Source organism: Hypomesus transpacificus, chromosome 11, assembly GCF_021917145.1.
Source record: "Hypomesus transpacificus isolate Combined female chromosome 11, fHypTra1, whole genome shotgun sequence".
In the NCBI taxonomy this organism is placed as follows: Eukaryota; Metazoa; Chordata; class Actinopteri; order Osmeriformes; family Osmeridae; genus Hypomesus; species Hypomesus transpacificus.
In genome coordinates, this window is record NC_061070.1 from 12,700,361 (window position 1) to 12,715,282 (window position 14,922).

The following is a 14,922-nucleotide window of genomic DNA, read 5'->3' on the forward strand; positions in this document are numbered from 1 at the left end:
GAGGGCCATGTATGTTTGTCAATAATCCTGGATGGTATGTCTCAGTTTGTGTGCCTACATATAACCCCAGGTGGTGTGTGAGTGTATGTGTGTGTGTGTTGTAAATGGTGTGTTACAGGAAAGCAGTGTCTAATGGTTAGCCATGCTCGCCTGTAAACTGATCTGTCCCTGAGGCTATTAAAGGGAGGCACCACTGTACTGTGCCAATAGGAAAAATAACCATGGTTGAACTGTCCAGTGAGATCTCCTTAAATACCATAACACTTGCATGATTGAATGCACCTCTGCAACATGCAAGCTGCAGTAAGACTCTGAATTCGGTCAGGAAACAGCAATGGGAAGGAAGACAGAGAGTTGGGGCATTGTATCACACTGACTGTAGTGGCAGACACTGACTGGTCCCATACTATGTGTTATTGGTTTAGCTAGGTATCGGAGATATCGGAGATATCTTGCTAACACTGAGCTCACGTTTTATGTACAGTATAGACTGAGATGAGGTCACACCTACAGGCTATTATTGAATGAATGTTTTTCAGCTCTTGCACACATGCATTGTCACCATACGTTATGGTCATTATTTGATCCACATGGTTTTGAAGGGCACACTGTCAGTGTTAGATCTTTGAGTGATGGATCCATAATTCCGGCAGCAGAATCCAGTTAATGATTTGATCCTCCGTACTGTCACATTCTGATTCCGGAACAGTCTGTTACGTAACAACACCAAGTCAACAAAACAACAGCTGTACCTCACTGTAGGAGGGATGAATGTTTGGATCCTGTGAGACGACAATTGCCTCTCTTGCTGGGTCATCGATACAATTTGATTATTTGTGGTTGTATTACATTCACCTCACGCAGCAGTGGCAAGTGTTTAAAGCCTCACAATGTCATTGTACTCAGGTTAAAAAACAAAAAGGCTTGATTAGTGGTGCTCAACTGGAAGAGCAAAATGCCTCATGGACGTTTATCAGTATATTTTAGCTTGAAAAAGAGAGAGAGGTCTCTGAGATGTGAAGAACTGAAAAGGGGCACTTGTTATGAACTGATGGATCTAACTGTTCTATTTTTAACTTCAAATTTTAATGAAAGAATCCTCCGGCACCCAACTCACTCTTTCGATGAATTCAATGAGCTGAGATGGATTTGGGCAGTGGATGAAAAATGATGTGTAGTCAGTGGAGCTCTGGTTGAAGATTGGGCTTACAGCATGGCTGTGTTTCTGTGTTTCTCTGGTATTCATGTCTATGGTGTGTTGTTTGTTTGTGTGTGTGTGTGTGTGTGTGTGTGTGTGTGTGTGTGTGTGTGTGTGTGTGTGTGTGTGTGTGTGTGTGTGTGTGTGAAAGAGCATTTGAAACACAAAAACAGTGTGTAAATAGTAAAGAATGCATGCGAGTGATGTTGCCGTTTTATGTCTGATGATGATATGGGGTGCTTTGGGGATGCCCGAACCAACCGTCCTGTCTATTATAATGGATCATACCCCATGCCAGATCAAGTTTCACTGTTGTGCGTCAGCGGGACTCACGTTGCATTCGTTTGCTCATTGAAGGGGTTGTTTTTGAAGACAGTGAGAATTTGTCAACGTAAAGAAAACAGTCACGGTGTGGCATAATTGTTAGGGCGTCCAGCGATCCACAACTGCTCCGGAGGTCGAGTTTTCTGTCCGGTATGGCAGTCTGCGTCCTCAAAGAGAAAGAGCTGCTCTAATTGGTTTCTCAATGAAGGATCATCAGTAGTTCCCTCGAGGATCGGCGGACTGTAGTGCAGAGCGGTCCATCAATCGGTCCGCTCTCCGATGTTAAATCCAGCTTTCCGGTCCTGTTTTCTCCTACCAAATTAAACACGTGGATTTCATCGGGCTCTCCAGTTGCGTTTCGGAGTAACAGTATTTTTTCGCAGAAAGGTATTTGCCAGATTACAACTTGTTTCGCTCAGGTGGTAGGAGTTATCGTAACAATTGGGAATAGCAGTAAAGTTTAACGCAATTTCAACATGAGTGACCTGGAGGAGGACTTTGCCAAGATTCTAATTCTGAAGGAGGAAAGGATACGAGACTTGGAGAGGCGGCTGGCGGATAGGGAGGATGAGATTCAAGAATTGAAAAGGAAACTACACAAATGTCAGTCTGTTTTGCCCAGCGCCCAACTTATAGGACCGAGGACCAGGAGGGCTCAAGGCATCTCTGCAGAGCCTCAAACGTACCAGGATCTGTCAAGACAAGCTTTTAGAAAATATGCCAAGTCTGACTGGTAAGAAAGTAAAAAAATATTGAGACTCGTCCGTTGAATGTGGTTGATGGTTCGGTGAAGTATGCTCATGAATTAGGCTACGCCTTGCGGAATGAGGACATTAAGAATATGGCCACGTCTTTTGAGCAAGGTGTGTGGTTTGTTTACTTTGTAGAAATAGTGAGAGAATGTTGACCTGACAGTCAACAATTCGTCACTCTTTAAGGAGAAAGCGATGCTGTTAAGAGCATGAATGGGGTAGCGCTCCCATTCTCGGGGCTGATGACGCTGCTCCAGGGCAAGCTTCAGAGAGGGCTTATAATTGATCCGATCCATCTTTGGAGTCCCATAGGACGGGGAGTGGAGGAAGTACGATGCATTATTGGCTTTTAGTAGCTGAACACTGAGCTCTTGAAGTGCACGTCTGAGGACATTTAATACTCCATTAGAAAACGCTTTGTTTGACCATATGCTACCTTTATCACCTTGCGTCGCGCTTTTGAATCTGCGGAGTTTATAGTCCACAGTTTTTCTAGAGCTATCCCAGAAAAGTGCGCCTATTATAAATGGAAGTTAGGGCATGGCAAGCAACGCATTAATCAATAGGCTAGATGAGACCATTTTAGCTCATCATTCGGTGAATCTCGGGAGGTTGAAATACTATAGCAGACTAATACTCGTATTCGTCCAAAAAGCTTTACCAAAAGGTCGATATAAAAATTGTATTCCTAAATTGCCATGTACATACCGTTACTGTTGTACATCAATTGTATTGTATTCTACCTCCTTTTAGAACCTTATTGATTTGACACACACTCTCTCCCCCCTCCCCTCCCCCCCCTCCCCCCTCTGTCTAATCAAAAACGAATTAGGAAAAATAACTTAACTAATGCACATGGACAGAAATTACAACCCAAATTGTATTAACATTCATTAATTTGTGACTAGACAATTTATCTGTGTGTCAGTCCATCTAGCTCTATTTGTATGAATGAAACCTCAAGTTAGACAGACTCTAGGCCAAGGTTGTAGACCTAGAATACATTTTACTGGATTCTTACATACAACTTTCTATATGACAGTGAAACTGCCACTTGTCATTCATTTAGGAATTTGGAGATGATGAGTGACTCTTAGTGCATCCACAGGTAGACATCAAAGCATGGTTAGCTTGGTCATGAAAACTCAGTAAAACAAAACATAAATTGTGAACAATTGTCATACTGATTCTGATTGGAACAGGAGGTTGCCGTGTTCCAAAGACACAGGCGGCTGATTAGACAACAGCTCACTTCCCTCCTTGCTACTTATTGAGTGTGTTCCCAGCACTGGTTATCTAACAGGTTCGCGGCTGTCCACCTGAGAGTCAGCCTGGCAGGACGGGCAGGGGTCAGAGACAGTGTGACCCCCATTAGAGTCAGAACCTAGCACCAGTCAACAGCTCCCGCTCATCAGGTTACAGCAGCATGGAGCAATGGATCCTGTTTCCATCGATCTGCATAGGAAAGGGCTGAGTTGGAAGTTTAGCTAGGTGAAATTTAAAGCCTGTGTCTCGGACACAAAGGTGCTTTGAAGGGCAACGGGAGGGCCCATTGATGAGTTGAGGAAATATAGAGAGGAAGATGAGGAGAACTATAGATGGATTAGGAGAAAAGGGAGTTTGAAAAGACTTACTGGGAGGAGAGAAATACAGTTATCTTGAATTGGGAATTTAACATGAGTGAACAAAGCATTCCCTGTTTATCACAAAGCAAATTAATTCCATGTTGAAACCTAGAATGTTGTCCTTGACATGGGAGTGCTGGTCAATGGGTGGACTATTTGTGGATTATTTGTGTTCAGCAGGTGTATTTCATTTGTCATGCTGAGAAGTTGTATGCAATTCTTTACAAGTGAGTTGTTTGGACTGATTGTAAACCCTGGAGGTCCTCTTTAAGTTTATACTTAAAGTTTGAATCTGATTCTGTGAAATCTCTTGCATCAGTGATCCACATTCTTCCTGTATCAAACAATTTAGTTGATATTTTGTGCTAAATTGATTGTTTGATATTTACTTGAATATTTCTTATTACTCTAGATCCCATTACAGATTCACAATAATATTTTGGTCACAATCCCCTTGCCAGTGGTTCTGCAATGATTAGTAACAATGAATGCAGTCTGCGAGTGTGAAACAAGTCTCATTCGATCCCCCAAGTCTCTCAACTCAGAGAGCATGCCTAACTGTCATGCAACAATAATAACCCAAATAGGTTTTGAAAGATATTTATTTGGTTAATACACAAGAAAAGTGATGTCTATGACAGGAACTCCAAGTTTCGACATTGATGAAAACGTGGATGACATTATTACAGAATTTGCACCACAACTCTGTGCTAAAGATAGTGTGACTGGATCAGGGGGGTATTCCAGAAAGCAGGTTATACAACATAACCGGGTAAGTTAACCCACCAACTGATTCACAATGTTGCAGCAACCTACTGGCAATGTTGCAACAACTCTGGGTGTCAGCTGGGGAATTAATTTACCCTGGTATGTCACATAACCTGCTTTCTGGAATACCCCCCAGGACTTTCAAAGTAATTTCCATAATTCCACTATCTCCCTCTCACCACGTTGTTCGCTAACCACCACTAGGGGGCAGCTATTATCTGTTCTCCAGTCATGAGGCCCTTCCCAGGGGCTACCTGACCATGCTATAACTAGATCAGAGCTTCTTAACAAACCTTGCATTGTACCTTTACAATGTACACATTGTAACCCTTCATCCTTGACATGAACAAGGAGAAAAATGTATAACCTTCTCAGCTTGTATAGATATATAACCACTTGTATAGATATATAACCACACTGTGATTATCTTCACTGATTTAAAAACCTCAAACAACACATCCTTTTGATTGTCATAGGAAATGCAAGAAGTTAATCCTATCTTAACCTCTCTATCCACAGGTTTTACTACTGTATTTAAAAAATGTAATGTCTGTGAGAGTAGACCTTTAGCAATGAATGAGAGGTCTAATGTAGGGAGTCAGATGGCTGAGCGGTGAGGGAGTCGGGCTAGTAATCAAAAGGTTGCCGGATTGATTCCCCGCCGTTCCAAATGACGTTGTGTCCTTGGGCAAGGCACTTCACCCTACTTGCTTCGGGGGGAATGTCCCTGTACATACTGTAAGTCGCTCTGGATAAGAGCGTCTGCTAAATGACTAAATGTAAATGTAAATGTAGTTCAGTGGGTCTCAGATGGGAGGCTGGAATAAATTATAGCGCCAGTAGTGCTTAGAGCTAAGGAAATCTATTACACCAGGAATGCAGATTAGGGTTACCTCACCAGTGGAATTGCCACCTTCACTGAAGGGATCGATCATTATCATTATAATTCTTAATCTGTGTTTGCATCCAGAGAGTTTGTTTTTGATGTTCTAAAGTACTTTCTTCGTTCTTGGCCCCCGGCATATAAACTTCTCATAGGCTTGTCATCTGGCTGGACTACACAAGCCTTCTCATAGGTCATTGTTGTTCACTTTGGCTCAGAACGTGATTAGACAGATCAACTAGGCAGAATTGTAGGTTAGGTATCATTGGGTGGAGATCATGTTCTTTGAAGTATTGCAGGTGGGGTTATACTGACATGATCCTCTCACATGCTACTAGTTTTCTGAATGGTATTGCTGATTGTGTGCCTTTTATGGCCTCCACCTTTTTCTTCTACAAAACAGGACAGGAAACGGGATAAGCAGACCATGAATAAAGTAACTATATTTAGAGCGTATTAAAAATGTAATCCCATAGCTTCCCATAAGCCTGCCTTGTGTATTAACCAAATAAATATCTTTCAAAACCTATTTGGGTTATTATTGTTGCATGACAGTTTGGCATGCTCTCTGAGTTGAGAGACTTGGGGGATCGAATGAGAGAGCACTTGTTTCACGCGCGCAGACTGCATTGTGCCTTGGATTCCTGTAGGCGCCCTTCTCGCCCTGTACTCTCTCCGGGTCGCAGCCTGACGCACTTGGGGAGGACTGTCCACTCTGCTGAGGGAAAACTTTACATTTACTGTCTGGTGTGCTTTTGGGAATCGCCTTGGCAGTCTGCTTACACTCAATGAGATATTGAACACCCGTCGTTAACGGAAAGCCGTCTACCATTCAAGGAAGGAGTGCCATTTGAAGCTGTTGATGCGAGATAAAGTTTTAATTTCCGAAGGTAGAGGAGAGACAGAGTAAAGTATCAACCGGAAAGCTTATGATAAAGTTTCTTAGCGTAGTGCAGATGAAGATGGGTACCTTGCGCGACCTCCAATATGCGCTGCAGGAGAAGATCGAAGAGTTGCGGCAGCGAGACGCGCTCATAGACGAGTTGGAGCTGGAACTCGACCAGAAGGATGAGCTAATACAGAAACTACAGAACGAACTGGATAAATACCGTTCGGTTATAAAACCTGCAACCCAACAAGTCCACAAACAGACCGAACTGCACGAGCAGCAACGGACTAAAAGACAGGCTATTTCTGCCGAACCGACCGTATTCGACATCCAAGAGCTTAGTCATGTAACTCTGCCGTTCTACCCCAAAAGCCCACAGTAGGTGTACAGCTCACATGAAGTTTTAGGATTATTTTCATTTACTATTGTAGACAACCCTTCCTTCCACTGTTTATATACGTTTGCTGTGCATTAAATATGACACCTGTGGTGTCAGTATATTAATTATAGGTCCGACTGCATGCAATTTACAGTCAGTTATTAATCCTATGCAGTTTACTTTATTTACGCTCTTATCCAGAGCGTCTACTTATTAGGTATACCCTTTAAAAAAACTAAATGTTGGAAATACATACTCTCTCTAAACACCAACATACACACACACAAACACACACATACACACGCACACACACACACACACACACTGGCACAAGGTGAAATTGCCTTTTGTAAGATTAGGAAACAGTGGCAGATGAGTTTACATTTAGGAAGGCTAAACCTCTCCGGGGTGTATTCCTCTGCATTCTGTCACCAAGCAGGGTGAGTGATGTCTCAGTTCAGTAGCACTCAACAATACTTGTGAGACATGATGCATCACATCTTCTTACGTAGTCAGATCTCAGTTACTACAGTAAGATGAGATGAAAATATACTATCCTCTGTGATGACATGTTCAGTGATACAGTGATGTGTGAGAGTATTTTGGAGGTGGTAACAGTGGATCTGGCAGGAGAAGGGGTGCTTGTTTTAATCAAAATGCTGATAAACTATGATGCCAGGCAGGCAGCATGGCATGCTTATATTCTGTTTAGACTAGTCTCTTACAATCTCTCGTTTTCTCACTATCTCTCTCCAACCCCTACTCTCTCACCCCCCACTCTCACCCCCCCCTCTTTTGCCACACTCTCATTCTTTCTCTCTATCCTCCTCTCTATCCCTCCTCGGAGACACACACCTACACACACACACACACACACACACACACACACACACACACACACACACACACACACACACACACACACACACACACACATACACACACACACAATCAGTCTGAATTGTCCTCTTTCACTTGTCAAAATGTGTTGTGTAGTCACCTCCCCGTTGATTTGACTGACCCTCCACATTTAAGGCAGGATTGAGTATAAACACTCATAGTTATTCAAAACAGATCAATTATTGCAGAATCAATGCAGATGTTCCCAAATTCTGAATTCATAACATTCCATTCACACAAAAAGCATTTCCAAAATTGGAATATCCGTCTTTTAGTTTTAGTTTGTCACTGTAGGTGTGCTGCCCCTCACTAAGCTGGAAATAGTGTGCTACATGACACATCAAAGAAGATAGAAATAAAGGAAGTAATGGCCTCTGCGGTGAACCCAGCTGTGCCTATGCAGGTCCAGATAAGAGTTTAAAAGTTTTATCCCGCTGGTCTGCAAATGTAAAATGATTTGAGGGCTTTCGTTGAGGAAGAGTCAACAAGAAGGGGTTTGTTGTTTGAAGCTATCAATCTTGGTTCTACCTCCTGTGTTGTGCTGCCAAACATGGAAAGCAATTCTAATTCACTTGCCAGACTTTTCTGTGCCGAGGTAAAATGTACTGGTAGACATGGTCAGCTGGTGTCCCCCATGTGATGTCAGATAAGGACACAATCTGGACTCAGACAGTCAGCTAGTCAACCAGTAAAGTCTTTCCCTCCCCGGGCTGGAAATTTGAAATGGGTACAGACAACCTCGAAAAAAAAAAGGAATTTGATGTCAACATGAGTTTTGTTCACCTGGGGAGAAAATTATAATTGGTATGGACCACTTGTAGTCCTTATTAAGGCTATGAGGCTATGATTATATTGAACATGTTTATGTTTTGTTTCCCTCTACCTTTTCAGGTCCCTGATTTTAGAACAGGATGGGTCTGTTATCTGGTCTACCAGTGTAGGTTATAGTGGAATGTTAGAAGTAATTGTTTACATGTTCGCTATAATCTCTCTCTCTCTCTCTCTCTCTCTCTCTCTCTCTCTCTCTCTCTCTCTCTCTCTCTCTCTCTCTCTCTCTCTCTCTCACTCTCTCTCTCTCACTCGTTCTCACTTGCTCTCTATCTCTTAGTAGCTGCCCCTCTCAGCCTTTCCTTTTGTTTTTTTGCTTCTACAAGAGCATAGTTTCTCCTTTTAAGGAAGGCAGACCTTGTTCAGTTCCCAAACCTTACTGGTGGATCATGCAAATCTATCTGGTCTCACGAAAAGGAGACAAGGAGGCCTGCTGACGGTTTGTTTGGCTTCAATGCAGGGGAATGGAGGAGCTGGTCACCAGAGGCTCCGTTCAGGGGATCCCCCTGGCCGTAAAGAAGGCTTGGAACTCTCACTCTGCTGGGTGTAAATCTGTGTCAGGCTGGGGTTAAGGAGGGAAGCTTCATAAGGAATGCAGTATGGGGAACTTGGGAGAGTTTGCTTTTCCAGTTTATATAACACATTGCAAGATGTACAATCAGTCACAACAACATGCTACAGTTGGATGCCTCCTGTGTACATATCTGTGACTGTTTGGTTGATAATAGTCGTCACGCTAGAGGGGCTGTATTTAGATGACTCGTTTCTATTTAGATTGTTGTCCTCTCGTCAAAGCAGTCTGAAATGAGTAGATTAGCCTAGCTAGCAGCTCGGCTTCCCTCTCTCCTGCGTGTGTGGTCGCTCCTAAAAAGGGAGAGGGGCACGAAGGGGCCGTAGCTAGGTTTTCCACAGAGCGAGGAGGGGGCGGGACTTTTAAAGCCTGGCCAACGCTTCAATCTGCCGGCCCCTTTTGTGAGTTATATTCCCAGCATCCTTTGAGGGGTAGAAAGCGTTTCTTCTGCCTTTTCTATGATTTGCAACATTAAAGCTCCTCTTTGAAGACAAGGTCCCCTTGTTGGGTTAACCCCGTTACATGTAATTAGCCTCGTTCAGAGATGTGTCCTGTGCACCCATCTGGCAAGCCCAGGCACTGAAGAGACAGAAAGATAGGCCTATAAAACAGTATAAATGTCTCTATTAAAGAGCGAGAAATAAGGTTAACGGAAGCCAAATAGAATGTTTCACCTTGAAACGGTAACAAAGGAAACATATTTTTCTTGAAAGCCCACAATCACGTTTTAATAAATCTTTCAGATTTGGTTAGACTTCTTTCAGAAGTGTATGTCAAAGGACTTAGACGGATATGGTACAAAGGAAGCTGAATTTGTTCTGTAGATGTCTGTAAGTGTTCGACTGCACATTGCGTGTGAAGCCCACAACATTTCTGTACCTACTTCAGTTCAGGCATTTTCGTTTTGAAGCTTTTCCATCAAAGTATACCTTTCTCAAGCACTCTCTTTCTCTGTTTGTTTCCCCAGGTCCAAGGACCTGATCAAGGAAGCCATCTTGGATAATGACTTCATGAAGAACCTGGAGATGTCTCAGATCCAGGAGATAGTGGACTGTATGTACCCTGTGGATTATGGCAAGGACAGCTGCATCATCAAGGAGGGCGATGTGGGCTCGCTGGTCTATGTCATGGAAGGTAACACATCTCATTGTCAGTGTGCAGCGCACACTCTATTTGCCCACAATGTTTACTTGGTGATACCGGACAGTGCCTACTGGTATACCTTGGAAATGTTACAGTAACAGCACCAGACGATGAGAACAAAATAAAGCGTATTGATGGGTCGCATCAAGGCCTGAATATTTGAGATCCATTGAATAGTCTGAATGTGACAAAACTTGTTGAATGAATTGGTTCCCAGTGTCAGAGTGTGTGTTGTGGTTTTCAATAACACAAGGCCGCAGCTTGTCTCTCTCCGTCAGTCTCTTTGTAAAGAGACATTGGCAGTAGTTAAACCAAGTCAAACTTTTCTCAAATACAACTTTCTCAGAGCATTTGCTTTCCTTAGCACCTGCTATTTTGACCCTGCAGGATTTTTTTCGTCAGTCCAAAGCCATTACTTTTATTGCCATAAAACAATGAAAAATGACATTTCAAGGTCTTTAGTATAGTACCCAATAAAAATTGTGTGTGTATGAGAATGTGTGTAATCAGGGTTGCTGGAGTTAGATCAGTGGCATTTGAAGTTAATTGTGTTTGTGTGAGACCACCTTCAATCATATTGATTGACATCACCAGAGGGCCAGTGGTTTTGTTCAAGCCACTGATTTTAATTATAGGTTCTGTAGTGTGTTACTGAATCAGGACTGGGCATTTGGAATTTCCGAGGCGAGAATGGCATTCTGTCTGCTCTTCAGAGAGGCTCACATAATACCAACTCACTTTTCAAATTCCCATAATAATCATGATTATTGATCGTTCCGGGCGACTCTCAGCCTCAGACAACGGCGGTAGTCTATTATTGTCCAGCAGACTTCCGGGAACTCAGGTCCCAGGAGAGCGCAGTGTCTTCAGTGCTTTCAGCTCTGGGCTTGTGAAGACACCTCCTTACTGTAGCAGCCAGCATCAGCCGAGAAGAGCTCTGTCCATCATCTGTCCATCTGTTCCGAGTGGCTCTGCTCCCTGGAGGAGCTCTCTCTCTCCTCCTCAGCTCCACATCCTTCCCCTCTGATGCTGCGCCACCTTCCCCTCTGATGCTGCGCCTCCTACTGGCTGGGCTCCCACGCTCGCCGCGTGAGAAAGACGGGAGGAGGAGGAGCTGGTGACATTTTGGTGGGATGGTGTTTGAGAGGGGGGTCCCTGCAATGCTCCATCATATTTGATGGACAGTTTCGCAAAGGCAATATATTTAGGGTTGTTTGTTTCTGTCTGTGTATGTTTTGGGGGAGTGAGATCAAAATTGATTTGCTGTGTTGTGAGCCGTGAACAAACATGGTCAGGGTTGATCAATAGCAACCATTATTTGTCAATTAGACCCCCACACTTTCACTAAATGGTTGTCCCTGTGTGGTGCATCCTTATTGCATGTGCACATTTGTGGTAGAGAGAGAAAGTGACAGTGTGTGTCACTTTCAATGCAGTTTGGATGCGTGTGTTTATGTGCCTGTGCGTGTTTTTCAATTTCCTACTTCATCTGCTTGAATGGAGAGGACACCCTGTGGTGCTCAAGTGTCTCTCTCAGTTTCTGATGAATTAGTGCAGTTAGAGGAAAATGATGCATAGCTGGCAATGGAGAGATTGTTGGGGGCTGTGGGAGTTGGCCACTGACAGTAATATAGTAAGAGGCGTTTTATGGAAGACAGGGCATCACATTCAACACTGAAAGATGTGTTCACTGAATGAAACTGACTTGAGAATATGTTGGTCATTGCCAGTAGTCCTTTAATTCTTGATAGTTGTAAAGGATATGTCAGTTTTGTCAGTTTTTCTTCTAATAACTGCTTTTACCTCTTAAGTCTCCACTGTAAAAAAACAAAACAAAGGATAAAGGTTAGATATGTCACCCCCAGAGGTCTAAGGCTCTTAGTGGAGGATGGGAGGAGGCCAGAGCCTGTGACCTTTCTAAGTAGGACGGTGAGGGTGTTGCAGAGTCTGTCACACTGCCCTAGTGTTCTGTCTGTAGATCGTCATTGTGTGTGAGTCCTCTGTTTATGTGTGTTTGGAAGCTCAGTGTGTGCACCCTCTATGTGTGAGTGTGTGTGTGTACTTGTTCTACACACTGTGAACACACTTGTACACTCATTGCATGTGTTGTCATATGTGTATGTGTGCATGGACGACGTGTCAAGTTGCCTCGAAACACTAATTGCAGAATGAAGAAAATTAACCTGTTCCCAGGGAGATGATCAGTGCTTCTGATTGGGAGTACAGTCAGTGAACAATCTTTTAGGTGTTTAAAGGAGATAATAGCAAGGATAATCAAATCCAATTATTATCAAGTGCTTCCAACACTTTACTACTTCCCTTATTTCGCAACCGTTCAACAGCGAACTTAATTACACCCAAAACTCATTAAACAAGGACATGCCTGTCAGACAGCAGACAGGTGGGCGCTGGAAAGGTGTTTCTGTAGGCCGCTGAGACGGGAATAGTTCTGTGAGATGCCCAGACGTCTCGTCCTACCATCGCGCGGGCCGCGGAAGTCACAGTGGTGTGCAACACTCTGGCTGCGAGTTGCTATATTTTTTCACTTCCACTTTCCTCTCTGGAGGTTTAAACAGCCAAGATTCCTCCAGGTGACCAGGGATCACTGGATGTTTCCCAGACTGTGCTGAGCCAAAGTGACACCATGTCTAAGAGGTCTAGGGTAAACATTGTTGAACAGCCCCTGAGAAGCCTCGGGGTGAGTAGTTCCCTGTTGACTTACATTGCTCCAAATGTGTGTACCGGCTACGTCTCACTCTCTAGGCAATGTTCAATCCCGGCTCATTCTTTTGTGAATCCACTACCGTGTGCAAGGGATTTGAAATACTGCTTCTTCAAGTCTTGATGCGTTATCATGTTCAATTGGAAACACTCTACTCACTCACATATTAGTGTGTGTTCCTAATTTCAGGATTAGACTAATGTTGAACCTGAAGAATGTTTGGAGAGGGGAGGTGTGAGTGTTGATACCAGTCAGACTAATCCTAATCATATTTATCTTGCAAAGATATCCCTATTAACATTGCAATGGGTTATTCCTTCTCAGCATTGTAATCATGCTGAAATCCCAAAACAAATACACTGTATGGACACAAGTATTGGGACACCTGAACATTACACCTATATGAGTTTCTTGAACATTTCATTCCAAAACGACATGAAATAATATGGAGTCCCCCCCCATGTGGCTATAACAGCTGCCTCTCTTCTGGGAAGGCTGTCGACAAGAATTTGGAGTGTGTCTGTGGGTGTGCCGTTTCAGCTACAAGAGCATTAGGGAGTTTGGGCACTGCTGCTGGGTGATTATACCTGGCTTGCAGATGGCATTAGAATTGATCCCAAATGTGTTTGATGGTGTTTAGGTCAGGGATTTGTGCTGGCCAGTCAAGTTTTTTCGAAGCAAACTCAACAGCATGTTTCTGTGTTGACTTCGCTTTGCACATAGGAGCATAATCACATGAGGGGGGCAAATCCATATTATTGCCTTTGGATTTAGAATGGGATGTCATAAAAGTTCCTATAGGTCTAATGTGTCCCATTACTTTTGTCTATATTGTGCATTTTTTCTCTAATTTGTAATTGCTGATCCTTTTATTGATATTACACAGTACATTCATATCAATTTGTTCATCGACCTTCACCCAGCTAGCGTGTACTATATGTCACATTATTGTCATAGATAATCCTCTGTCACACCTTGTATTAGAGCACCTCCAACCGAATAAACTCAATTGCAGTTTTGGGAATCTTCAAGCCCCTAAGACACTATCTAATACAAACAGAGCGTAACTGAAGGTCATTTCTGTCATTCTGGAGGACTGTATCTAAAACTGCACCAGATTTACCTCCACCAATCACGGAGCAGCTGTGGGTTGCCACAGGCTCCTGGGACATCTTCAGATCATTGATCAGGGACACCAAGCAGCACCTGAGGCTGAGAGCTGAGAGGTCCACAAACCCCTGGCCAGGTGAGGAGCGTCTCATCTCCTGTGAGCTGGGTGGAGGTGATTGCTACGCTCTCAGAGGTGGGCTCATCGCTCCCTGCCCAGTAAAGTGAGGCTGAGAAATCTTCAGTTTACCCGATGGATCAGATGGCTGAATCAGTGACAGGTTTGGGGACTTCACCAATGTGCTGAGCAGGAAGGGATGGAACCTGAGTGTACACAGCTAGTTATGAATTATATATGAAGCTGTTTACTTTTGAACAATACTCCAGGTTAAAAACTGTTATTATGCCTTGATTGAATTAATGGATCTATTGCCAATTCCGCCCCCCATCCCACACTCAGCCACCTGTGACTTTGGGTTGCTTGGCAACCAAATAAATGGAAATCTAAGGTAGTGTGGTTTGGATTTTGCTATCAAGGTTATGTAATGCTTGCTCCAGGGAATACAGATTCATCAATCATCCCTACAACCAAAAATGTGGTCTAAGATTAGCTTTCTTTTCCTCGCAGACTATCCTCCATCTGACAACAGCTTGGACTAGGTTAAGTGTGTTTGTACACTGGAGCTTCAGAGGAGCCACTGAAATGGCTCCTTAGGATGAGGAGCCCTCACAACTCTTACTGGAACGAAAAGGAGAACCAGGCTTAGAGGGCCAACCTCACATTATGTTGTTCTTTCCTTTACATTTGTGAACGTGTGTGTGTGTTTGAGCAG

General features: G+C 43.4%; 1 protein-coding gene across 2 annotated transcripts in view; it reads left to right on the plus strand.

The window, feature by feature from the left end:
- The first annotated feature begins 1,607 nt into the window (after window positions 1-1,607).
- The window catches only part of LOC124473964 (cGMP-dependent protein kinase 1), a 53,882-nt gene continuing 40,567 nt past the window's right edge, over window positions 1,608-14,922 (plus strand). Inside the window, exons 1-2 of one of the 2 annotated variants that reach the window (XM_047029752.1) lie at window positions 1,608-2,255; window positions 10,085-10,251. In XM_047029752.1, coding sequence (XP_046885708.1) covers window positions 1,999-2,255; window positions 10,085-10,251 — 424 coding nt within the window. In that variant the 5' untranslated portion in view covers window positions 1,608-1,998. Of the gene's footprint in view, window positions 2,256-6,158; window positions 6,818-10,084; window positions 10,252-14,922 lie in introns of those variants that run through there. The other variant, XM_047029751.1, reaches the window with a different exon arrangement.